A 26,839-nucleotide genomic window follows, 5' to 3' on the forward strand; every position below is an offset into this window, starting at 1 on the left:
ATATATTTTCATTAATTTGTCCGAAGCAGTTAATCAAACGCATTCCTAACAGTTAACAGTAAATTTTTTAACATTTCGTCAGTTAGCTGTGTCACAACTTTTAAACTAAACCCTACTTCCTTATGTCGTCATTTCACTCACAGTATATCAGGATGAATATCGTATGTTTTTTCCACTTAAAGGTGTCTTGTTTACTTTGAAATACTGCCTTGTTTTTTTTAGTATGACTTATTAAAATCTTCCTCACTTTTCCTCACAAGTTTTCCATTTGGCTGCACTTGACCCATTAATTGCTGTATTTAGAATTGCGTACATGCTTAATAAATAAAAACATAACGTGCACTAGAAAAAGTCCAGCGCACTTAATTAGGGCATTGATTGCAGGTGTGAGCAGGAACTAGGGGGGTAGTGCATTTCAACTCAAAATAACGTCGCAAAAGGTAAGCAGAGCATTTTCCCATCCAATTGTACTTTTGTGCTGAAAACTTTTAAACAAATCCGAAAATTAAATTGATTTCAAATTTAGGTCACACTCAGGGGTCCATGTGCGCTCAAGCCTCGTCACTGGGGAGAGGCTTGTTACCAGGCTGCGCACCCCCCTCGCATCCTCCGGCTGCAGGCGCCACGCGAGCGCGGTGCTGAGGGGGCGGCGCGGGCCCGGACACGTCAGCGCATGAGGCGGGGACCGAGCGCGCGCCGGGGTCCTCGCGGGAACCGAGCGCGCGCCTGGGGCTCGCGGGTGAGGGGGAGCCGCCGCCGGGGGTGGGGGGACACTCACAGGCCCGTGCTGAACATGCCGACTGTGAAGATGACGCAGAGGCCCGAGAGCACCGCCATGAAGTCCGGCATCTTGGCGTGGGCGGGCACGGTCCTCGAGACTCCAGCGCTGCTCCGGCGACAGGAAGCGCGAGAGCCGAGGAGGAGAGCTGCTGCCGCCGCCTCCCGGGCCTGGCCCTCCCCGCCCCGCCTCCTGGGGCCTCGGCGTGCCGCTCCCGAGACGAGCTTGGCCTGGGCCCTGGAGGTTGTGTACGATGCAGGGAAAAAAAACAAAATGACAAAAAAATATACGGAAGGTGGTGGCATATGCATGCACCAGCTAAAACCATCACATGCAAACTACAACCCCAGAAGACACAAAACGGCTCATTAGAACATATAACAAGCATTTGCAATGCAATAGGTCTCGCTTTAGGAAAGTTTGAGCTATTGGTATTGTAAATGACACATTTTGTATTTATTTGTTGGTTTTGAAAATAGCTAAATTAATAGCATGTCATTTACAATGCCAATAGTTTTAACTTTCGCAAATGTGACACCTATAGCATTTGTAATGCAATATGTGTTGTATTTACGTGACTTAGATGTATTGATATTACAAATAACAATGGCTTTCATTTTTTTTAAAATAATTAATACTTAAATAAAAGTTATTGTAATTTATGATGGCAATAGCTTAAACTTTTGTAAATAACTTTTGTGAAGATTATGTTCAGTGTATTTTATTGTGACGAAAATTCAAGAACAGAAGTGAAATATTAACATCTTTTTGTGACATTTAAAATAAATCTTGAGACATTGCGAGAACATATTTGAACCAGTTGTTGTTGAATGGTTGCACAGATTGATGCTGTGGTACCGCTGAGTGATGTTGTGGTGGCGACGAGTGATGCTGTGGCGTTCAGTGATGCTGTGGTAGTGCATAGTGATGTTGTGGTGGTGCTGAGTGATGCTGTGGTAATGCGATAGATAGAGGGAGGGCGATAGATAGATAGAGGGTGGGCGATAGATAGAGGGATGGCGATAGATAGAGGGATGGCGATAGATAGAGGGAGGGCGATAGAGGGAGGGCGATAGATAGAGGGAGGACGATAGATAGAGGGAGGGCGATAAATAGAGGGAGGGCGATAGATAGAGGGAGGGCGATAGATAGAGGGAGGGCGATAGATAGAGGGAGGGCGATAGATAGAGGGAGGGCGATAGATAGAGGGAGGGCGATAGATAGAGGGAGGGCGATAGATAGAGGGAGGGCGATAGATAGAGGGAGGGCGATAGATGGAGGGAGGGCGATAGAGGGAGGGAGGGCGATAGATTGAGTGAGGGCGGGCGATTGAGTGAGGGCGGGCGATTGAGTGAGGGCGGGCGATTGAGTGAGGGCGGGCGAGTGAGTGAGGGAGGGCGAGTGAGTGAGTGAGGGCGAGTGAGTGAGGGCGAGTGAGTGAGTGAGGGCGATAGCGATAGAGAGTAAGTGTGGGCGATAGAGTGAGTAAGTGTGGGCGATAGAGTAAGTGTGGGCGATAGAGTAAGTGTGGGCGATAGAGTGAGTAAGTGTGGGCGATAGAGTGAGTAAGTGTGGGCGATAGAGTGAGTAAGTGTGGGCGATAGAGTGAGTAAGTGTGGGCGATAGAGTGAGTAAGTGTGGGCGATAGAGTGAGTAAGTGTGGGCGATAGAGTGAGTAAGTGAGGGCGATAGAGTGAGTAAGTGAGGGCGATAGAGTGAGTAAGTGAGGGCGATAGTGAGGTGTAGAGAGAGGGGAGTGGCGTAGAGAGAGGGGAGTGGCGTAGAGAGAGGGGAGTGGCGTAGAGAGAGGGGAGTGGCGTAGAGAGAGGGGAGTGGCGTAGAGAGAAAGAGAGAGAGAGAGGGGCGTAGAGAGAAAGAGAGAGAGAGGGGCGTAGAGAGAAAGAGAGAGAGGGGCGTAGAGAGAAAGAGAGAGAGAGGGGCGTAGAGAGAAAGAGAGAGAGAGGGGCGTAGAGAGAAAGAGAGAGGGGCGTAGAGAGAAAGAGAGAGGGGCGTAGAGAGAAAGAGAGAGGGGCGTAGAGAGAGGGAGGGGGCGTAGAGTGGCTTGCAGGTGTTGTTTTGGGTGCGTGAGATATATGTTGTTGTGTATGTTGTACTCTGATTTGTGAGCAGGTGGTGGGATTTGCCATGTTGGTGGTTTGTGTCTTCAAAGCAGTGTGTTTTATTGGTGGTGGTGTGGTGGAGATGGACAAGAAATCTATTTTTTATGAGAATCTTTTTTTGTATGTAGAGTGTGGATGGTAAGTCGTATTGTTTTATTTATGTATGTGGAACGAAGGAAAAGATAAAAGTATTTTCTTAAGAGTGTGTATGGTGGTGTTATTGTTGTAGTTTGTGGTCGACACGCCAAAATTGTCAGTACGGAATTGCTCTCTAATCTGTCAAACTAGGACACAGGGTGACAGCCAGACTGGGTGGCTGGGATAAAGGAGGATGGGGAGGAGATGGGGGGCGACAGCCAGACTGGGTGGCTGGGATAAAGGAGGATGGGGAGGGCTGAGAGGAGAAGGGGAGTGGAGATGGGGTTTGAGAGCAGTGTCCGAGAACTAAAGCGTTCAGTCTCAGGAAGAGATCGAGGCGCTCTGTGGACAATTTGGAGGGTGCTCGAAGGGAGAAGGGGGCTGAGATTGCAGATTGAGAGCCTGCTGTAGCACGGGTGTCCCTCACATTAAGGGTGGGGGTACGCTTCAAAGGAAGGAGAGGGTAATCCCACAGGGGGCTAGAGTGTACCCTAAGGAGGGAAGGAATGAACTCTTGGTGAGTGTGTACGCAGGGAATGAATGGACACTCGAGGAGTGAGTACACAGGGAAGGAATTGATACTCGGTGAGTGAGTACGCAGGGAAGCAATTGATACTCGAGTGATTGCACATGGAAATAAATAATGGACACACGGTGAGTGAGTAGACAGGGAAGGGATGGGACTCGGGTAGTGAGTGCACGGGATGCTTTGGTAAAGGAATCCGTCGGTAATCCCCGAGGGTGCCCTAAGCCAGAGGAGCGATGGGTGTTCTCTGAACGAGATAGGGAGCTAGTGAGTACCTTTTCAGAGAGAAGGGTTGGGCGCTCTGTATGTTGGTACAAAGGGTGGTGTTTTGGTAAGGCACGAAAAGGGCGATCCATATGGGAGAGAGATGATGCCTGTGGGGGGTGCGTGAGGGATCAGCATGAGGAAGCGCTTGCCCACTGAAGTAGACGCCTCTTGTCGAGGGAGGTGTAACTTAAGCCGTCGGGAGACTTAATGAGCCTAGTCATTTGACCAACTGCACTGAATGCTGTGATGTTAACCTATTGCGGAAACTGGTGATAGAATACGAGTCCCAACATGCAAAGTGCTCTCCAAAACAGCTAGGACTAGCTGTTGGTGTTCCACGTGGCAGATGCAGTGATGTAATGCAAATAATGCCCCACCCCGCAGAATGTGAAGAGGACCCCCATACCTCACAGATACTCACTGTCCTTTGGCTTATGATGGGTTAGTGGGCCCCTGAAGGGTGGCGCCTGCCGCTCTGCAGGTGACCCGTGTTACTCCGCTGGGGTGATGAACACTTCAGTTCTGTATACAAAGATTAAGGCAGCATCAGGATAGACTCTTTCGAGGAGTCTCAAATGTTATGATGAGAGGGGATTAGGGTACAGAGTGATAAAGTGCTTTGCTGAGGATCAGAAGGAAACAGGGCAAATTTAAAGCGGCAGTAGGCCACGTAGCACTGCACATTGTTGAAAGTATCGGCAGAGGGGGAAAGGGTTAATGATCTGAAAATGCCGCCAAAGTAAACAGAGGCAGGCAATGTGAGAGTGCTGGAGGGGGGAGTGGATATGCAGTGCGAGGTCTCAGCGTTGGCTCTCTGTGAGAAATCCACAGCTGCGTTTGTGCTTCCAGGGTGGAGAGGGTTCCGAACACGAGGAGGGAGGAGAAAGCCAAAAAAACGATGAGGAAGCAACAGAAGGGAAAGTTGAGGCGGGGGTAATATAAATGCCGTCCAAAACATAAATGAGTGGAAAGGGCCGCGGCAGTGTTTATACGCCACATCTAGAGTTAGAAATTGTAACCTGCTGATGCATAAGCCGGATAAGCAAGAAACAAAGCCGCCAATTATATGAGAGTGAAATGGTTAATAAAAATTGTGCCTTTAGCCCGGATGGTTGAGCTAAGTAGAAAATATTCATCTTCAAAGCTGTTGCATACAATTAGCTGCAGCTTCCAAAAGAGCGTTAGGGTTGGGGATGAAGCTGTTTGAACTATATTTAAATCCTAATTTAAACAAGAAAGGGTGGAGGGGGCAGGGGAGGAGGGGGCAGGGGAGGAGGGGTCCGGGGAGGAGGGAAGGGCCAGAGGGACTTGATGGGAGTGGTGGGGGGGAGGGGGAGGGTATAGAGAGGGGGAGGAGGAGAGACAGGACAGGGGGAAGCAGCAGAGACACGGCGGGTAAAATAAACAAGCCTTTCACCGTAACACGGCTGGCAGGGGAGGGGGCGGAGAGGGGAGAGGTGCGACACGGCAGTAGGAGGAGGAGGGGGGAGGAGAGTAGGGGAGGCACGGCCTAGCGGCAGGCAGGCAGGGGAGGAGAGGAGGAGGGGGGAGGAGAGTAGGGGAGGCACGGCCTAGCGGCCGTGCAATCAAGTAGTGAGGGGGCGGAGTTGTGGGAAGGCTGAGAGAGAGAGTAGGCGGCTGGGTGCATGTGCACGCGCTTTTAAGCTCAATGCACATGCGCATTGAGCTTAAAAGTCACGGGCACTGCAAGGAATCGCCACGATTCCTTGCAAGTTAGATAAAGTGTGGATGAGCCCCTATAGTCTCGCTTGCTCGATGCGCATGCGCATCGACAGGCGAGACCTAAAAATTAACTGAGCAGCGATAGTGAACAAACTCCAACAAGCATTGGCATAGCCAATAGGTCTCGCTTGTGGGACCTTATAAGTATTTACTTTTGCAGCACAATTTCCGATTATGCAACTCGGATATTGTGCTGCAAAACTAAATACTTATAAGGTCCCAGACACGAGACCTATTGGCTATGCCAATGCTTGTTATATAGTGCGTACAACAGTAGTGATACATGAAGCAAAAATTACAAGTGAGCATGTTACAAAAGCAAACGTTACGTTACATGAGACAATAGTGACAGTTGTGCAAGTATCAAGAGCAAACAAAATACAAGAGGTTGCAAACGATATGTTCTTAGAGGAAACAAGCTTCTCGGCATTGCTGGTTGGGGGAGTGGGGGGGTGGGCGGGGGAGCAGCAGGCAGATGCGAGTGGAGCGCGCGCTGGAGAGGGAGGGGGTGGGAGGACTAGGCAGCGGGAGAGAGGGAGAAAGGAGCGCGAGGGAGGCGTTTTTTTTAGATACATGAAGCCAAAATTACAAGTGAGCATGTTACAAAAGCAAACGTTACGTTACATGAGACAATAGTGACAGTTGTGCAAGTATCAAGAGCAACAAAATACAAGAGGTAGCAAACGATATGTTCTTAGAGGAAACAAGCTTCTCGGCATTGCTGGTTGGGGGGGGTGGGCGGGGGAGCAGCAGGCAGATGCGAGTGGAGCGCGCGCTGGAGAGGGAGGGGGTGGGAGGACTAGGCAGCGGGAGAGAGGGAGAAAGGAGCGCGAAGGAGGCGTTTTTAGATACATGAAGCCAAAATTACAAGTGAGCATGTTACAAAAGCAAACGTTACGTTACATGAGACAATAGTGACAGTTGTGCAAGTATCAAGAGCAACAAAATACAAGAGGTAGCAAACGATATGCAATAGCATATCTGAGGGAACACGGCCTGGGGGAAGCTGGCTGGGGAGGGGGAGGAGAAATGAAAGGAAGGCTGTGTTTGCGGGGAGAGAGAGGGGAGGTGCTGGTGTGGGAGGGGGGAGTTGCTGGTGTGGGAGGAGTGCTGCTAGGGGAGGAGAAGCCCTGGCCGTGAATGCTCGTGCATGTTCACGTGAACTGCAAGAAAACGCCGGGCTGAAACCCCTTAGTTTGAAGAGGATTTTGCCGACATGAATTCGATCCTATCCATTCCTGCGGAATGGGACAGGCTCGACCTAAAAAACACCTAAACCTGTCGGTAATGGCGGAAAAAGAGGCCCAGAAAAAATGTATACAGTGAAAACCAGCAAAAATATTAAACCAGCAGGTAAACTCTAAAGAACTGCAATTGTAGGGCATAAGAAAACATTAAACAAAAAGTGGCAAAGCCATTAGGTCTAGTGTTGGCCCTCTAGCTTTGCCATTGCTTCTTTTGTTTTGTCAAACAGTAGGAGGTGCTGGTGCGCCATTACAAAAATAAATTACATTGACTAAATGACAATAATTTTGCCTCTCAAAAGGCACACGCAGTAGTTCCCTATCACTGAAAAGAGCTACTTTAGTTTATGTGCTTCTTGTGAAAGAGAATGTCATCCTTGTCAGTAAGTTAGGCCAGTGGTAGAAGTGGGCTGACCCATTACCTCATGTTGTTTGTTGCAGTGGTTGGAAGAACCAGCTTTGGCAAAATCAGTAGGTCTCGCCTTTGGGACCTACTGGCTTTGTCAATGGTTTGTAGCCATGTTGCACAACATTGCAGATGCTTTGTAGCATGGCTAAATCATTTTAAACAAAGCCTTCAAAGTGGCTGGCCATGTCAATTTGTAGGCACATACATAAAATGCATGCACCTACAAAATAATGTAGCTGATTTTATTTTCTTTGTAGTTCCTGCTGATCCGAGTTGGGTTTGTAACTAGAAAAAAAGGGGGGGGGTACAAAAGGGGGGGGATTGGTGGGTGGAAGCAACATAGAGGACGCAAGTGGGTGAAAGCAGATGGCAGTGCAAAGTGAAGCGCGGGGGAAGCAAATGGGCGAAAGCGATATGGAGCTGGCGGGGGAGAACCATAAGAGTGATGAAGTGACTGGTGGAAGTACATCAGGGAAATCGCAACAAGCGGTGGGGCAGAGATTTGTACGGCAGATGGAGAGTAACATAGAATGCTGGGGAAGAGAAGTACACTTGCATTTCCATGTAGTGCTTAATCCAAAAGAAAAAGTAGTGCTTGAAAAGCAAGCATGGAAGCCACCAAAGACATAACAGATAGTAAAGAGGCTGTACTCCTTCAGAGGTATAAGCACTCGTTAAACAAGCTGGGACACAAATAGGCAAATGAGGTTGATAGGAAAGACACCCAATGGTAAGCAGTGGGTGGGACTAAGCAACTCTATGTTCTTGGTAACCCCACAGTATGTCTCATAGCAAACACAACGAGATGATGGAAGGAGCGCCAACATTTTTCAACCACTCGCCCCAATCAAGAGATGTGGGTTTAATACATCGTTCTTTAGCTCACTATGTCACCCCAATTTAGACCCAGCCATAGGCAAATCAGTCTTGACCCATTCCCTCATGGGAACAGTTCAACCCGAACTGCCAGGCCTGGTTCTCCTTGGACCAGAAACAAGCAACATGGGACTGGTTTTGGGGTATCGCCGCTCATCGGCCAGGCTAGCTTGAATCCAGTGGCACAGCAAGAAAGGGACCCACGTCTGGGTATACCCCTGGCCACTTGGGACAAAAATAGCAAATACAACAAGATGATGGACGAAGTGCTGACATTTTTTAACCTCTTAATCCCAGTCAAGAGATCTGTGTTCGACACATTGTTCTTTGGCTCACTATGCCACCCCAGTTTGGACCCAGCCATATGCAAATCAGTCTTGACACTGCCCCTCATGGGAGGAGTCCAGCCTGAACTCCCAGACCAGGTCCTCCCTGGACTGTAAACCAGCATCCTGGGACCGGTTTCGGGGTATTTCCCCTTATCAGCCAGGCTAGCTTGACTTCAGTGGCGTAGGGAGCATGGTACCCACGTCTGGGAATACCTGTCCCATGGGGAATAGGGTCAAGACTGATTTGGTTATAGTTGGGTTTAAACTGGAATGGCATGGGGAGCAAAAAACAATGGATTTAGGCACAGATCTCTATACTGGGGTGAATGCTTGACATTGTTAAACATTCTCTCCATCAATTGTTTGTTTTGCATAGTTTGTCTCATAGCAGGCATTGCATGCGTTGTCCAGTAGGCAAGACCTAAAATGTGAATGACACAACAGCAGATGGAAAGCTGGAGTGAGCTGTATGCAAGCCTATCAGTAAGAATATCAAATGTGCAATATTACTAAAATCAATAGGTCTTTGCTAATGGCACAACTAAAAAGAATAAAATGCTATAATGCTAAACAGCATCTAGACATGGAAACAGCCACACTTTTTCAAACAAAAGTCTCTAGATCTAAAACAGTACATATCAGCTGAACATTGAAATAGACCTAGAACACTACAAGTGCCCTAGACCAAGCTAAAACAGCAGGTAGAGAGCAAAAACACTCATTAAATATTCTTCAACAACAGTGCTGCTGGGATTTTAGATTTTTTTTTGTCAGGTATGGGCAAGCTGGGCTGAAGACGGCTGTAATGCCAGAAACCGGTCCTCGGAAGCTTGTTTCCGGTCCAGGGAAGGCATGGCTAGGCAGTTCGGACTGGACTGTTCCCATGAGGTACAGGGTCAGACTGATTTGCATATAGCCATGTCTGAACTGGGATGGCAGAGTGGGCTAAAGAACGGTGATGGATTAAACCCAGATCTTTTGACTGGGTGTGAGTGTTTGATTGGTTCGGATGCTCCGTCCATCACCCCCCCCTTTTGTACCGCATTTGGCCGCCATAAGTGTGGCAGGGTATGCTCAGACGTGAGTCCCTTGCTCACTTTGCCACTGGATTCAAGCAAGCCGGGCTGAAGACGGCTGTAATGCCAGAAACCGGTCCTCGGAAGCTTGTTTCCGGTCCAGGGAAGGCATGGCTAGGCAGTTCGGGCTGGACTGTTCCCATGAGGCACAGGGTCAGACTGATTTGCATATAGCCATGTCTGAACTGGGGTGGCAGAGTGGGCTAAAGAACGGTGATGGATTAAACTGAGATCTTTTGACTGGGTGTGAGTGTTTGATTGGTTCGGATGCTCCGTCCATCACCACCCCCTTTTGTACCGCTTTTGGCCGCCATAAGTGTGGCAGGGTATGCTCAGACGTGAGTCCCTTGCTCACTTTGCCACTGGATTCAAGCAAGCCGGGCTGAAGACGGCTGTAATGCCAGGAACCGGTCCTCGGAAGCTTGTTTCCGGTCCAGGGAAGGCATGGCTAGGCAGTTCGGGCTGGACTGTTCCCATGAGGCACAGGGTCAGACTGATTTGCATATAGCCATGTCTGAACTGGGGTGGCAGAGTGGGCTAAAGAACGGTGATGGATCACCACCCCCCTTTTCCAAAATCGGTGATGGATTAAACCCAGATCTTTTGACTGGGTGTGAGTGTTTGATTAGTTCGGATGCTCCGTCCATCACCACCCCCTTTTGCACCACTAAGGGATTGTCCCTCATCAATTCCATGGTGCATCGAGAGCATGACGAATTCACACTCCAGCACATATGTCTCCATTACAGTTCAAGCTTAATATTTGGTATAATGCAATGGCAGTTTTCCTTTCCCTGGTTTACTAAACCTTTTCTGGAAATGTCACAGAAAGTGTTAGGTGTTGGCGAGGAGGCATGATGAGTGCCACCAGGCTCTATGTGGGGTAGCTCGATGCTTGAGCTCAGATTCTGTTACCGAGAGGAGCCAAGTATGATTTATAAACACCAGTTACTATGCTAAGTTGTGAGGTTGATACGCTTGGAGAAGTGGTAGAACATGAATGTGATTAGGAAGCAGATATCCAGAGGACTGGTTTTATTGTAGGGGGGTAAACTACATTCAGAGAGAGAGAGCAAGAGCAGTATGTACCTCCAGTATCCTGTCCATGAAAGAAGAGTGCTTGAGTGACAGGAGCTCAGAGGTGGTCCTGGTGAAGATCAATCAATCAATCAGGGTTTTGTGAAGTGCACTATTCACCCGTGAGGGTCTCAAGTCTCTGGGGATGGGTGTGAGCAGCTCCGTTGGGGTCATTTGAAGAGCCTGGTCTTGAAGTCCTTCCTGAATTGGTGCAGTGTCGGCAAAAGTGAAGGGAAAGTTCATTCCATGTCTTGGCTGCGTGGTAGGAGAAGGATATTCCACCTGCTCTGGATCTGTAGAAGCGTGGGACGGTGACTAGGGCGAGGTTGGATGAGCGAAGGTTTCTCTTTGGGGCGTGGATGGCGTGTCCGGTGTAGTGTAAAGCCTTGTAGGAGTGTGTGAGCAACTTGAAAGTTATCTTCTTTCGATGGGGAGCCAGTGGAGGTCGTGGAGGTGTTGGGTGATGTGGTTGCGCCGTGGGATATCGAGGATAAGTCTGGCTGTGGTGTTCTGGACGGTCTGGAGTTTGTGGAGGAGTTTTTCGTTGATTTCGGCGTAGAGGGTGTTGCTGTAGTCCAGTAGGCTGGTGATGAGTGCGTGAGTGATGGTTTTCCTGGAGACGGGAGGGATCCACTTGAACGTCTTGCGAAGTATGTGGAGGATGTTGAAGCATGCGGAGGATACAGCGTTGATCTGGCGTTTCCTGGTGAGTGATGAGTCAAGTATGATGTCGAGGTTGTGTGCATGGTTCGTTGTGGTGTTGGGGTTTCTGACGGCGGGGGGCCACCAGTTGTCGTTCCATGCAGAAGGGGTGGACTCTCAGTTGAGTTTCAGGCAGATGCTCCTCACCCAGATCGCGACTGGTTTCATCCCATGTTGGAAGTTTTGCCTGGTGATGTCAGGTTACTTGGTGAGGATGACCTGGATGTCATTGGCGTAGGAGACGACATTGAATCCATGGTTTCTGACAATGGTTGCGAGGTGGTCATGTAGACGTTAAAGAGTGTTGGGGCTAAGGTAGGATCCTTGGGGTACTCCACATGTGATCTTTGTCGGTTCTGAGAGGAAGGGTGGGAGTATTATTCTTTGTGTGCTGCCTGAGAGGAATGATCATATCCAGCCTAAGGTCTTTCCTTAGATGCCGGCGTCTTGGAGCTCAGTGGCTAGTGTGCGGTGGGAGATGGTGTCGAAGGCTGCTGATGGGTCCAGGAGGATGAGGGCTGCCGTATGACCTTTGTTGAGGAGGGTGTGGATGTCGTCAGTGATGGCAAGGAGGGTGGTCTTGGTGCTGTGGTTGCTGCAGAATCCTAATTGAGAGGTGTCTAGGATGATGTTAGTTTCTATGAAGTGTGCTAGCTGGGTGTTGACGGCATTTTCAATGACTTTGGCTGCAAAAGGCAGAAGTGAGATGGGCCAGAAGTTCTTGAGGTCCGTCGGGTCTGCGGAGGTGTTCTGAAGGAGGGGCTTGACTTTGGCGTGCTTCCAGTTGTCGGGTAATGTGGCTGTCTCGAGGGAGCAGTTGATAGTTCGGCGTAGCTCAGGTGCGATTGCAGTGGCGGCCCTGTGGAAGATGTGCAGCAGGCAGGGGTCAGAAGGTGCTACGGAGTGGATGCTCTTCATTGTCTTTAGGGTGTCTTCTTTGGTGAGAGGGGTCCAGGTGAGAAGGGTCTGTTGGGTGGCATCGGTGGGGGTTGGGGCGCTGCAGTGGTCTTGGTCAGCAAAGTTGTCGTAGAGCGTCTTGATCTTGAGGTGAAAGAAGGAGCTGAGTTTGTTGCATTGGTCTTGGGAGGGAGGGACGTCGGTTGTTTTGCTGTTGGGTTTGGCAAATTCCTGTATGATGGCGAAGAGTTCTTTGGAGTTGTGGGTGTTGGAGAGGATTCTGTCTTGGATGAAGTTTTTCTTTGCTGATTTGATGAGTTGGTGGTGTGCTGTGATGGCTGTTTTTTAGGCGGAGCGTACGCTGGGGTTTTGCTGCTTCTCCACATCTTTTCCAGTCGTCGGCAGGAGCGCTAGGATTCTTGGAGAGCCTTGGTGAACCAGTCGGCTTTCTTGTTGTGTTCTGGAGGGGGGTGAGAGTGTTGGCGCAGTTGACGATCAATTGATGGAGGTTGCTTGCCGCTGTGTTGGCGTCTGTCGTAATTGGGGGTGGAGTGCAGGTGAGGGCGGATGTGAGGTGTTCTTCGGAGACTTTGTTCCAGCTTCAGCGTGGGGAACGGTGCGTGTGCTTGTGTGCGGTGGGTTTTGTAAAGGAGAAATGGATGCAGTGGTGGTCGGTCCAGATCAGTTCTGTGGTGTGGCTGTAGCGAATGTTGTTTCCTCGGGCGAAGATGGGGTCAAGTGTGTGTCCTGCTGTGTGAGTGGGGGTGGAGACAAGTTGCTTCAGTCGTATGTTGGTGAGGTTCTCTAGGAGGGCGGTCGTGCAGGGGTCACTGTGGTTGTCCAGGTGGATAGCGTAGGCGATGTGGTAGCAGACAAGAACTGTGTATAGTGAGCTCTACTACAGAACAGCTCTCCACTGTTGCATATGTGCTAATCGATCATTCCTTCATGCATACAACAGGGGTCAACAACCTTTGGGAGGCAGTAAGCAAAATTTAACTGTAAAACTAAATGGTGAGCAACAGCTGAATTACAACAAAGTACACTACTACAGATGTGCTTGTAAAATGATTGAAACAAGGAAAAAACAATTGGAACTTACTACATCGACCTACTACTGAACTTTTTCCATAGATGTACACAGAAAAATATATGTTTTGGAAACACTGTAAATATGCAGTTTAAATGCCAGTAACAATGATTGACATTTATCTCTAAAACGGAACTTCAAGGGGTTGAATATTATTTCTAAAGTTATGCTTGAAAAATAATGGCAAATAGTAAATTACTAGCTTGATATGTCTGTACTGCAAAATGCGGCAGCTGAGTTTGAGGTACAACACACGTTAAGGTGAAAGAAAGGCAGGCTTATTCCCTTTCAAGATGCCACATCAATGAGGGATATGAGGTGGAAGTAGCTGATGAGGTAGAATGTTTGTTGGATGGGGTAGTAGCTTAAAGAGGTTGATCACACTTACAAGTGCAATAAGGCGTCCAAAGCTGATTTGTGTTGGACGAGGCTAGAGGTGACATTACCAAAGGATGGCCTCTAGAACAAATATTGCAATGGGCGTTTCAAGCGTATGCCAACGTACAATATGAAATGAGTCTAGTGGGTGGGCTGATTGTTAAATTCAACTATATGGTCTCGCCACCTTGTTGTATGGAGGTACTGCTAATAAAGCTCTCCAATAAGAAATATCATAGTAAAATTGACGCTCAAAAAAGAATACATCTATACTAAATATAGCCTGGAAGAGACCAGGAAATTGAGAAGCTTGTGGGTCATGTACTGTGTAACAAAAGGTGATTAAAGGCTTGACTCAACCCTCTGTTGTGGCCTTTGGTCTTTCCCAGTAAGGATTGGGAAAAGGTGGTTATGGTTTTATTGGCCTGTTATGTAACCTAGCTGCGGATAGGCAGTATATAATTTTCTTGTTGTTTACCAATCCAAGATGGTATATTAGGCATTCGTGAACGAACCAACTAATCAACATGTCACTGAGGTTTTGGACGGTGTGTTTCAGTTAGATGGACGATGCAAAAAAATGGTGTTGGACAGTGGTATTCAATTCCTCACAGGATGTAGGAGTTTTAAAAGGTGGAGGACACTTTTATTGTGCAGTGGTTGCCTTATATAGTTCTCAGGATAATAGTATGGTTGAGAGAGCCAACCTAATGATAAAGGAAACTATACAGTTGGCCATAATTACAGGTTCTGATGGGCAGGCGGCGGTTAAGAGGGTTGGATGTTATAATACACTCATACCACCTTAGGAGTCTGTTCAGTTATGTTGCAGACACATGCCAGTAAGCTAGTTAACACTTTTTTGCGGGTTCAGTGTAGATGTGGAAAGGCACACAGGATGGTTGGTGTAAAATTGTTGAATGAAAGAGTGGAAAGAATTCAGGAAAAAAAGCTAGGTCGGGTAGGATTGTGCCAGACATGGTGATTTTTGTGAATTGGATCGAGTTAATGTCAAAATGCCAATGTAAGGTAGATGGAATAGTTCAAAATTATAACCAGCAACTACGGTTACAAACGTTTCCCTGAAGTCCATAAGAGTGAAAGACTGTAGGTGGTGGAGCAAGCATAACGTTTCAAAAATGGAATGTCAGGTGACTTGGAAAGTACCAGAGGACAGTGTGTTGGATAAAGGTGTGAACTTGGTTGTTGTATAACAGATGAATGATATGAGAAAGGGGATAGATGCCCTTAAACCCTATGATGACACTACTGCGTTAGTGTGCACCTAATTTAAATACGGATCATAGATAGATATTATTGGGATGCCTGATGATGATGGTTAGTGTGCTGACAATGGGGTGTTTAGACTATATGCAAGTATTCCTCCCATCATCTTTTGTGTGTTTTATGTATTGTCCTAAGGGGCCATGGGTATGCCCTGACATGAATCCTTTGCTCACTGTGCCATTGCAACCAAGATTCATCTGACTCAAGAGGCTCAACTAGACTGAAACCAGTAATGTATTACTTGTGTTCTGGTTCAGAAAGAACATGGCTTGGCCGTTTGGGCTCAGCTGATCCCATTGGAGCAGGTCCAAGGTTGATTTGCACACGTCTAGGTCTCATCAGACACGTTAATATTGGGAAAAAAATTGACGGGTTGGAATGCTACCCTGAACGATTGCTAGTGGTTAGGCTGTTTGAAAACATTCCTCCCTTCATCTTTTGGATGTTTGATGATTTAAATCCAGACCAGTGCTGGCAGTGGGGCTTCAGATATCAGTGGGATGTCTGATTTTTTTTATTTTAAATATGTTTATTAGCATTTGCAATTATTCAACATACATGCCATGGTTCCAACAACGTAATAAACAGGGGGTAACCCAATAAAAGTCAGAGGACCTGGGTATCGAGTATTATAGAGAAAAGTGGTCCTAGACGTTAATTCCAAATATACAGTGTAATTATAAATCAAATCAATTATTCATTTAATTTTTCATCGCCATCAGATTAAATCCGTGATGGTAGATATTAATCAAAACAAAAAACATACATTAGCCCAAGGTGTTTGTTGTTACAAGAAAAGCACACCTGAAACAGAAAACTTTGTCTAACCCAATCCGGGAGACTGTATGATTTAATGCATACTTAGATAGACAGCATAATAAACTTTTGCAAACTAGAAAAACACAGCTATTTACATAAAAGGGGTCATTGTCAAAATGACGTGCATAAAGAAAAGAGATAGTAAGTGCTCGTGTGTGAAAACGACCAAAGAGGTCAGTGAAGATCAAGTTAAAACACAATGAGGCTTTTTTGGACAAAGATTAAGGTTCAATCCTTAATGTAGAGAAAGAATGAGCCTGCCCTACACATCTGCAAAAAAAGTAATTCTTTCTTGCCGATACATAATTGCAAAATCCTCCGTATTCTGATGGGCACAGGGAGAGGAGGGGGGTGAGGGGCGTAGGAAAATCACAGGTGCAGGCTCGGGGAGAGAGTATGTCGACGTTTCGACCCAAAGACCACCCTGCTTATCTTTGCGTCGAAACGTCGACATACTCTCTCCCCGAGCCTGCACCTGTGATTTTCCTACGCCCCTACCAACATGATTTATTGGTACTTTCTAAACCTATGTCTGACATATGCTGAAACCACATATTATCTATTAATCTTTTATGAACACTATGGGACACATTAGCATGAATAGAGAGTACTCTTCGTAGATGTGTATGTTAGAGCTAGAATATACATTGCTTTAAAAGAGCAACAATAGAAAATATATTATTAAGAGACACAAAAGGGAAGGGAAAGCAACAATACACAACATTCGTTCTGTTAATCCCAAACATTGTCCAAAGGCAGAGGTGTAGGGGGAATTTTTACAATGACAATCTTCTTCCCCCTTCTTGTTCCATTTACATTGTTGACGATGCTTTCCAAGGTTTGCTGCCCTCTATCTTGAGGGCAGTGGGGGTTACCATTGTCCCTGTAAATGGTCCGTCGAACCTGGGCTGTCTCTATTTTCAGACAAAATTGCAGACAAAAGCAGTGTCACCTATGTGCACAACTGGGAGTTCGCTCTCAAGTGGCAAACTTCTCCTTCTCTCTGGTTACCTGTTTAAGAACTAACCTTGCAACCTTGATTAATTCAAAGAGGCAAGCATGCATTTCATCATTTAAAACTACTGCTGAGCTTTTTCCCTGTATATTATTTCTAGTGGGAGGTATTTGTACATTCATAGGTCTCCCTGTCACTATCTGATGGGGGTCAGGTGATGATCAGAACTAGGCTTTTTCCTCAGGGAAAAGAGTGCCAATGGTAGGCAATACAAGCACTTCTTATGCAACGTGGCGCATCGCTTTCGGAACTTATTTTTCAGCAGGTTGTTCAGGTGCTCAACAATGCCATTGCTTTGGGGATGATAAACAAAGGATAGTTTATGTTTTATCCCTAACATTGCCGTAAGATGTGTGAAAATTGCATTAACAAAGTGTGTGCCAATTGTCAGATTAGATCCCTTCTGGGATTCCCCAGCGTGGAATCACCTCAAGATTCAGGAAGGTAGGAACTGATTTAGCGTCATAATAGATGCACTGTCCTGCTTCAAGACAACGGGAAAAAGGGCAAACTACAGCTACAAGATACCAATAGTTCTCCAGTATTCGGGATGTCTTTCATAGATTCACATACTTGAATATTCCCCGTCGTCGAAGTGGGAGTCCCACGGTACATAAAATAGCAATAATGCTATATATATATATATATATATATATATATATATGTGAAAACATAATACATAATAAGAGAACAGGTAAATGCAACTGAAAACCTCCAGAACAATTCCTACATAGGAATGCATGGTAAAGAGAAAAAACCACTTGTAACACATTAGTGTCATTATGTTAGTCCAAACTACAGCCAATCAGGCACAAGCACCCTCTAGAACCTTCTCCTCAGAAGCTCCAGTACTCAGATTTTCTACCGCACGTCGTGTGAAGGGAGTCTCCCTGAGCTCTGCTCAGTTCTTTGCCTCAAACCTTCTACTTCCAGTCTTCTCAACATGTCAAGTAAGAAGTCTTTATTCAGACCTTGCTCTTCTTGTGGGAAGCTGCGTCTTTTTGAGAAGGACCCCCACCAGAAGTGTATTTACGGTCTATATCCTGAATATGAAGTTGGCAGCTGCAAGTTCTGTAGAACTTTTTCTACAAAGACTCTGAAGGACAGAGAAGGCCGACTTCTCCTTTGGCTCCAACGTCTAAAAGACAAGGATTCTGCACTGTCAGACGCAGAAAGTTTCCAATCTGGTCCTTCTACAGCAGCATCTAAGCGTGGTAGTGTACAGGATTTTCCTTCTCCTTTCCTCAAAAGGAAGAAAATGGCCCTGCCTCTGGCCTCTGTGGTGTCTCCTACCACTACTACTACCGCTACGCCCACGAGACCTGGCTCTCAGGCGTCTTCTGCTGCCTCTAGGAGTGTTTCCAGCCTCTTAGGGTTCCGCCGTCGACGGGAGCATCTACGAGCGTTCCGACGACGAGATCCGCAGTTTCTTCATCGACGACGCTGACGACGACTTCAGCTGCTGCTTCGACGACGACGTTCTCGTCGACGAGAGTTTCTTTGCCTTCTCAGCCTGTCTCGTCGACGATTCCCATCATCTCGTCGGCGAAGAAAAATTCCTTGTCGACGAAAGCCACTAAGAAATCTTCGTAGTCGACAAAGATTCCGCCGACGAAGGCCTCGTCGACGAAGCCTCCGTCGACCAAACCCCCTTCGACGAGGGCTCCGTCTACGGAGGTTCTGCCTTCGACGACTGCACCATCGACGACTGTACCGTTGACGACAACGTCTACGATGGATCGCCCGTCGACGGCGACTCCGTCGACGGCCAAACCGTTGACGATGGATTCTTCTAAATTGTCTGCAAAATCAACACCGTTGACAATAGCGTCGACGGCACCGTCGACGGTGGCACCGGCTTCCTTTGCCTCATTGCCTTTAGTGCCTTTAAAGACTTCAGGATCCTCTGGCACTGCTGATCTTTCTCAACGTCGCAGTAAGGCTCCGTGCCACCAGTTATCTGCTCCAGAGCAACAAACACCTTCTCCAATGTTTGCCTCTACCTCTGAGCATGACACTGATTCTGAGAATGAAGATGACACGTTTGGGGCAGCCCATAGTCCCGCCGATTTGATCATCAAATGCCAGGAGTCTGCTTCTGATGAAGATGGCGGAGACCAAGAGTCTCAACCTGAGGAACAGTTTGTCCAAGTTCCTATGGCTACGTTGCCATTGTCCTTAATCTCCAATCTCCAGCATATGCTGGATGACTACAACCGTCGTTTCCCAGCAACGCCGCAAGGTACTCCTGTGCAATCTCCTGCTGCCGTTGCACTGCCTCCACCATCTCTTCCACCGACTTTGCCGCCCACAACTTCGTCCCAGGTTCAGACGTCCATCAGAATTCAAACGACTGTGTATCCGCAGGATGCGGATGATGAGGCGGTTCCAGAACGAGAGGACGGAGAGGTCCATGAGGATTCGGACGAGGATATAGGCGAACCCGGTATGGCGGAGTGGGACGACTACCGAACACAGACGCCCTCTCCTCAGCCAGGAGACTCTGGTGATTCACCACCAGTAGATATCTCCAGTTTTCATCTACTGATGGATAAAGCAGCTCAGCGTTTCAAATTACCTAGAACGCTTTGTGAGGAGAACTGTTTCCTCTACGATTTTAAAAACAAGCCTTACAAACAGGTCCACACGATTCCAATAATCGACTTTGTTTGGAGGGAAGGACTTCAACTCATGCAGGCTCCAAACACGTTACCTGCTCAAGTACCGTGCCTGGAGAAGAAATATAAGGCCCCAACCGGTTCTCCGGCATGCTTGATCTCTCACCCTAAGCCGGACTCAGTAGTAACTCAAGCTGCATAGCGTAGAGCCCGGAATCCAGCGTCTTCAATCACCGCGCCTCCCGATAGAGAGGGTCGGCGCCTAGACGCTATTGGCCGCAAGTTTTCTACCATGGCTTCCACTTCTGTTCGAGCAGCCAATGCCTTAGCCATTTTGGGACGCTATGACCGGCAGATGTGGTCGGACATATCTGCATTAGTGCATCGGAAGACTGTGCAGTCGATATTGCTGGTACAGGTTTCCGTCTGCTTGCAAGTGCAGCTGCCCTCCGACGCCAGGGTTGGTTAAAATCCACCTCCTTCCGGCAGGAAGTCCAATCCAGGATCCTTGATATGCCGTATGATGGTGAGTCGCTATTCGGGTCTCACATAGATGACACTCTGGAGTCCATTAAGTAGGACACCGATACGGCTAAGTCATTGGGCACGTTACAATTCCGGAAGCAGCCCTTTCGAGGTGCGCACAGACGTGGCACTTCTTCCACATTTCGAGGAGGACAACAGTACCGCTCCTACAAACAGGGCAACCAGCATTACGCATCCAATCAGCACCAGTCAAATCGTCAGCAGTCCTCCAAACCCTATAGGGGAAAGTCCGCCTATCGCGGATCCACTCCTAAGCGCCAATGACTTTTATCATCCCCAAAGTGTTGGAGGTCGAATCTCTCTGTTTTATTCTCAGTGGTCCTCCATCACCTCGGACCGCTGGGTTTTAGACATTGTACGAAGGGATCATACCTTAGAATTCGTCAAGATTCCTCCTCCTACCCCACCATCTGGCCCCCCTCCTCCACACCTCAAGGAGCTTTACCATCAAGTCCGTCTTCTTGTTCAAAAAGGTGTAGTTGAAGTGGTCCCGGTGTATCAAAGAGGAGAGGGGTTTTACTCTTGATTCTTCCTCATACTCAAGAAGACCGAAGATTGGCGACCCATTCTGGATTTGAGGGCTCTCAACCAATTCCTCAAGAGCCAATCTTTCCGCATGCTGACACTACTAGAGATCCTGCGTCTTCTATCCAGTGGGGATTTCATGACCACCATAGACCTTCAAGACGCGTACTTTCACGTCCCGATTCTCCAACAACATCGCCAGTACCTGCGTTTCAAGGTGGGGCAAACACATTATCAGTTCAAGGTCTTGCCCTTCGGGCTTCGCTCAGCACCTCGTGTGTTCACGAAGGTACTGGCTCCGGTGTTGGCTCACCTGCGTCTCCAAGGTGTCCAAGGCAGCGCTCCAGTCTCTCGACGGCCCCAGACTACAAATGGCGGAGAGCAAGCGCAAGCGCAGCGGATGCGCGCATCGAGCGCGCCGGCGGCGCGCCAAAAGCAAGCCCGTCCGCGCCTGGACAGGCACTGCTTAACTTGCGCCCTCCGATGAAATGCCCCTCTCTCATTTATAAACTTAATGAGCCTCTCTATCATCTCAAATCCTGTCCACACTGCGGATTCAAATTGGAAGTCCCTAAACAAACGCAAGCATATACCCCTTCTTCCCCAAAAACGAGCTCTAAACTCATTAAAGCCACATTAATAAATGCCAGATCTTTAAGCAAGCATAAAGAGGAAATTGCTGATTTTGTCTGTACCGAGAAACTGGACATACTGTTTTTAACTGAAACTTGGACCAATCCATCATCAGAACCTGATCTTTTAATTGGCGTACCGGAAGGCTATAACATTCTTAGGCAAGATAGACAACTAAAAACTGGAGGAGGAATCGCTATTATATATCGTAGCCAGTTTAAAACTACGGTCAACCCCATTCCACTCACCACATGCGAGGCCATGCAGTTTTCCATAGCCTTGGGTCCCTCCCAACTCTTCAAGGGTGTTCTCCTATATCGACCCCCAGGAAGTAAAAGCCAGTTTTTAGCCACCTTTGCTGAGACGATGGAATCCCTTGCCATCGAAAACTCGTCCACCGTCTTAGGTGACTTCAATTTTCCCTTAGAAAACAGTATGAACAATGACACCAAAACGCTTATAAATGATCTAGAATCTCTGGGCCTTACTCAACGGGTCACAAGTAGTATGCATGGAGCGGGGCACACTCTTGACGACCTATTTACAAATGATAACAACTTGCACATCACAGAGATACTCCCGCTGGGATGGACAGATCACCATGCAGTCACATTCACTATTCCATCCTACTCTCTGTCACAAAAAGAACATAACACTCGTCCAGTAAAAACATTTAGATCATGGATAAACATCGACCATCTACAACTTCGTGAATTTTTATCTGCTTCCGCCACTAACTTGCCCCAAGATCCTAATAACGCAGCCAAAGAATACTCGGAATGGCTCAGTCTGACCCTAAACAAACTAGTACCTATCAAAACTGCCTCAAAAAATCGCAGTACACCGAGGCTCTGAGACTGCAGAAACAGCTATGCCGAAATAAAGAAAGACACTGGAGAAAGACCTATTCCACTAAAGATAAGGAAAATTATAAGAGAGAAATGATTCAATATAAATCTCTCATCCAACATGCCAAAAGTACCTTTCACTCCTCCCAAATTGAGCAAGACAAAAACTCCAATAAAGAACTCTATCAAGTGGTAGCCAAACTGTCACACTTGCCTCCCCAATCTATCCCCAAACCGACCCAAGCATTCTGTAACAACCTGGCAACTTTCTTCTTTGACAAATTAAACAACATATACACCAATTTCTCACAAAAAACTCACACAGATTCCTGCTCTTTCCCAGCCCCTATTCATCATCCCTCTTTTTCACAATTCTACAATACCAATCCGGTCCAAGTCGCCGAAATCATGAACACCATTAAATCAGGATCAGCCAAAGATCCTTGTCCCGCCTCCATTCTCCTTCCTATCTCAGACATCATTGCACCCAAACTTGCTAACATCTTTAATACCATGTTTAGCACTGGAATCTACCCTGCAATCTGGAAGGACACTCTCCTTAAACCGCTACTGAAAAAGCCTCATCTCGATGCGGACGATTCCAACAACTACCGCCCAATAGCTAGCCTGCCATTCCCAGCCAAAATTGTCGAAATATTGATGAATCTTCAAATCTCCCAATACATAGAACAACACTCCCTCTTAGATGACAGTCAATTTGGCTTTCGCAAACTCCATAGCACTGAGACTGCACTCATCACAACCACTGATGAGATAAGAAAAGCACTTGACCAGGGAGGAGCAGCAGTACTTATTCTGCTGGATCTCACGGCAGCTTTTGACACGGTTGATCACAACATCTTGATTGACCATGTCAATGCCTTAGGCATCCAAGCTAAAGCTAAGGACCTCTTGAGATCTTTCCTAGCTGGCCGCACCCAGACAGTCCAGCTTGACACCTTTCTATCTGAACAACTGGCCCTTCCTTGTGGTGTCCCCCAAGGCTCTTCCCTCAGTCCAACCCTCTTTAATATCTATGTCACCGATCTGGCTAGGGTAATTAAGGACTGGGGGATAAGCCTAACATCTTATGCGGACGACACCCAGCTGGTGCTTACCATCACAGAAAACGGACAAAAAATAGCAGCCAATTTCCAGCAGGGCATGCTTGCCATCAGCGATTGGATGTCAGCAAATTGCCTTAAATTGAATTCCAACAAAACCGAGGTCATGACCTTCGGCAAACTCACTCCCGCCTGGCCAGATGCATGGTGGCCCACTAACTTAGGTCCCCCTCCCCTCCCAGTTACCAAGGTCAAAAACCTTGGAATACTCATAGACAACAAACTTACTTACTCAGCCCATGTCAATTCTATTGTTTCTTCATCATTCTTCAAACTCAAAGCCATAAAAAAGATCCTCCCACTACTTCCTCCAAACTCCGGCAAAACCTTTATCACCTCATTTGTCATGTCATCAGTGGACTATTGCAACGGTCTTCTGGTTAATGCCCAAAACCAGGTTATCAAAAGACTACAATCTATACAAAACGCTGCGGCCAGATTGCTCTCCGGTACACCCAAATTCCAACCCATTTCCAACACCATAAAAACTACCACTGGCTAACAGTCAAAAATAGAATAAAGTTTAAGGCTCTCTGTATCGCCTACAAAGCCGCGCACAAACAGGGCCCGCGTTTCCTCACTGACCATTTTGCTTTCCACGTCCCCAAACGATTACTCCCGTCAATGAACAACTTCACCATGACGGTCCCACGTACCAGAACTGTCGCATGGGGCGACCGCAGCTTCCACGTATCAACCGCAAAACTCTGGAACTCCCTGGAACCCGATGCTAGATCTGCCCCCACCCTGACCATCTTCAGACGGAAAATAAAGACATGGCTCTTCAACCAGTAACCTGATCCCTCTTCCCTTCACTCTACCTCATCCACAGCGCCGAGACGCCCTTGGGCAATTATTCGCGCTCAACAAATTGCATAAATAAATAAATAAATAAATTAATTAATTCAAATCTTCCCTTACTTGGACGATTGCCTCCTCAAATCTCAATCCCACCATCAACTATGTCAGGACACTCGTCTTTGTCAGCAGGTATTTCAATCCCTGGGGTTGGCCATCAACCTCGAAAAGTCACAGTTTGCGCCACTGCAAACCAGAAATTTCTTGGGAGCTATTCTAGACACGAGACTATCAAAAGCGTTCGTCTCGCACGAGCGGCAACAGAAGATGCTTCGTCTGGTCTCCCTCATTCGAATAAGACAGTCCGTTTCTGTTCGGACGTTAAAATCATTTTTGGGGATGGCATCATCTTATATCGCGCTGATCCCAAATTGCAGGTTGCGAACCCGTCCCATTCAAGAGGAACTGGACGTACAGTGGCGTCAGGTCTCCGGGTCCTTCAACGACCTAGTTGCTGTCACAGCCCGTATGAGAAAGAGTTTACATTGGTGGGCGCAGCCAACCAACCTGGAGATGAGGATGTCGTTCCTTGTTCACTCACCAGATCTCACGCTCACGACGGACGCCTCTATGGAGGGCTGGGGCGCTCATCTCCAAGGCCTCTGCATCAAAGGCAAGTGGACTCCGCCCCAACTTACGTGGCATATCAACAGGCTAGAGTTGATGGCGATCTTCCTAGCGCTCAAATCATTCCTACCTGTAGTTCACGGGGAGTCAGTGCTTATCCAAACGGACAATACCACCAGCATGCACTACGTGAACAAGCAGGGAGGAACCAAGTCTCCACACCTGTCTCGCTTGGCCTTGTCAATTTGGGATTGGGCTCTCCGTCATCAGATCACCTTGACGGCTGTCCATCTGCCGGGCGTGTCCAACATCCTAGCGGACTCTCTAAACAGGTCCACATCATCGACACACGAATGGAAACTGCACCAGCCGACTCTGGATCTTGTGTTCCACCGATGGGGTCACCCAGCTCTAGACCTCTTTGCAACGCCAGAGAATCGAAAATGCCCATCCTACGCAAGTTGGCATCCCCACCCCGGGTCGTGCGGGAATGCCCTTTTGATCGATGGGTGCGATCTATTCGCTTACGCTTTTCCTCCGATTCCGTTAGTACCGCGGGTGCTGTGGAAGATGCGGAGGCAGCCCTGTCACATCCTATTGATCGCTCCTCGTTGGCCCAGACAGGCATGGTTTTCGGAATTGCTTCTGCTGTCCCAGTGCGAGCCCATTCCTCTGCGTCCTCGTCCAGACCTTCTAACGATGGACAGGGGCCAGGTGTGCCATCCGGATCCCTCCACGCTACAATTGTCAGCATGGAACCTGAGCACCTTGAATTCGCAGACTTAAACATATCTCAGAAATGCAGAGACATCCTCGCTCATGCTAGGGCTCCGTCTACCATCAAGACTTATAAACTCAAGTGGAAGAGATTCTGTCATTGGTGCGTGGCAGCAAATGTCCATCCAATCCATTCTACTCCGGAGCAACTTCTTCCGTTCTTCTTAAATCTCGCTCAATCTGGACTTTCACATGCTACCTTGAGAGTTTTCCTAGCTGCAATCTCTCACTTCCGACACGATGGCTCTTCTTCCCTCTGCTCGTCCAGAATCATACGCCAGTTCTTCAAAGGGCTCTACCGAAAGTTCCCACCTGTTCGGCGCCCTCCTCCACCATGGCACCTCAATGTTGTACTATCTCAACTTATGAAGGCACCATTTGAACCTATCCATAGGTCTGATATCAAGTTCCTCACCTGGAAGGTTGCGCTGCTTTTAGCTTTGACTTCATCTCGTTGCGTAAGCGACCTTCACGCTTTCACTATCAAGCCACCTTATCTACAGTTCAAACCTGACGGCGTGGTGCTTCGCACCAACCCCTCTTTCCTACCTAAAGTGCCTACGGATTTTCATCTGAATGAGCCTGTGTTCCTAAAGACTTTCTTTCCGGACCCAAAGTCTCCGGCGGAGCAGCGTTTGCATTCTTTGGACATCAAACGATGCCTTAAATTTTACATTGACAGAACTGCCTCCTTTCGCAAGTCCGACCAACTGTTCATTGCTTATGGGCGACTGCGTAAGGGGAATCCCTTTACCAAACCAACAATTGCCCGTTGGCTTTCTTCAGCCATTACCTTCTGCCATCAACAAGCAGGCGAACCATTGCAGACTTCGGTGAGGGCTCATTCTACGAGGGCGATGTCTTCATCCACCGCCTTGTTTGCCGGTGTGCCACTTCATCAGATTTGCCGTGCAGCGACATGGTCCAGCAGGCACACCTTCACCAGGCATTACTGCTTGGATGCCATCAATGAGGCGGATACCGCAGTGGGACAGGCAGTACTTCGTCATCTTTTCAAATAGGGTGAGCCTCTGTTCCCTCCTCCTTTGTGTTTTTCTGTGATTGCTTTGAATGTTTACATGACTGTATTATTACTGTCTTTGGCCTTTTCCATATGTGCCTAGCAATCTCAGCTCTACGGAGGTTACTGCTCTCTATTCTATTCAAGTATGTGAATCTATGAAAGACACCCCTAATACTGGAGAAGAACAATTGTTACTTACCTGTAAACAGGTGGTTCTGCAGTATTGGTGTCTTTCATAGATTCACATACGACCCACCCTTTCCTCCCCTCATAGGCTCTCTTCTCCCCATGCACTCTAGGTCTCTTTGGTGCTACGAAAATCTGAGGACTGGAGCTTCTGAAGAGAAGGTTGTAGAGGGTGATTGCGCCTGATTGGCTGTAGTTTGGACTAACATAATGACACTAATGTGTTACAAGTGTTTTTTTCTCTTTACCATGCATTCCTATGTAGGAATTGTTCTGGAGGTTTCAGTTGTATTTACCTGTTCTCTTATTATGTATTATGTTTTTATTTATATATGTATCCGGCCCCCATTCAATCCGAAAAG

At 47.6% G+C, this 26,839-nt stretch overlaps 1 protein-coding gene and 1 long non-coding RNA gene across 2 annotated transcripts in view; one reads left to right on the forward strand and one right to left on the reverse strand.

Annotated features, from left to right (window-relative positions):
• SLC50A1 (solute carrier family 50 member 1) overlaps nt 1-1,032 on the reverse strand; it is a 50,113-nt gene extending 49,081 nt beyond the window's left edge. Inside the window, exon 1 of the mRNA XM_078670575.1 lies at nt 779-1,032. Within this exon, the coding sequence (XP_078526701.1) occupies nt 779-849 (71 nt within the window). The 5' untranslated portion in view covers nt 850-1,032. The remainder of the gene's footprint in view (nt 1-778) is intronic.
• The window catches only part of LOC144799328 (uncharacterized), a 173,365-nt gene continuing 146,677 nt past the window's right edge, over nt 152-26,839 (forward strand). Inside the window, exon 1 of the long non-coding RNA XR_013603792.1 lies at nt 152-440. This is a non-coding gene — a long non-coding RNA (uncharacterized LOC144799328). The remainder of the gene's footprint in view (nt 441-26,839) is intronic.

This window comes from Lissotriton helveticus, chromosome 12, assembly GCF_964261635.1.
Source record: "Lissotriton helveticus chromosome 12, aLisHel1.1, whole genome shotgun sequence".
NCBI lineage: Eukaryota > Metazoa > Chordata > Amphibia > Caudata > Salamandridae > Lissotriton > Lissotriton helveticus.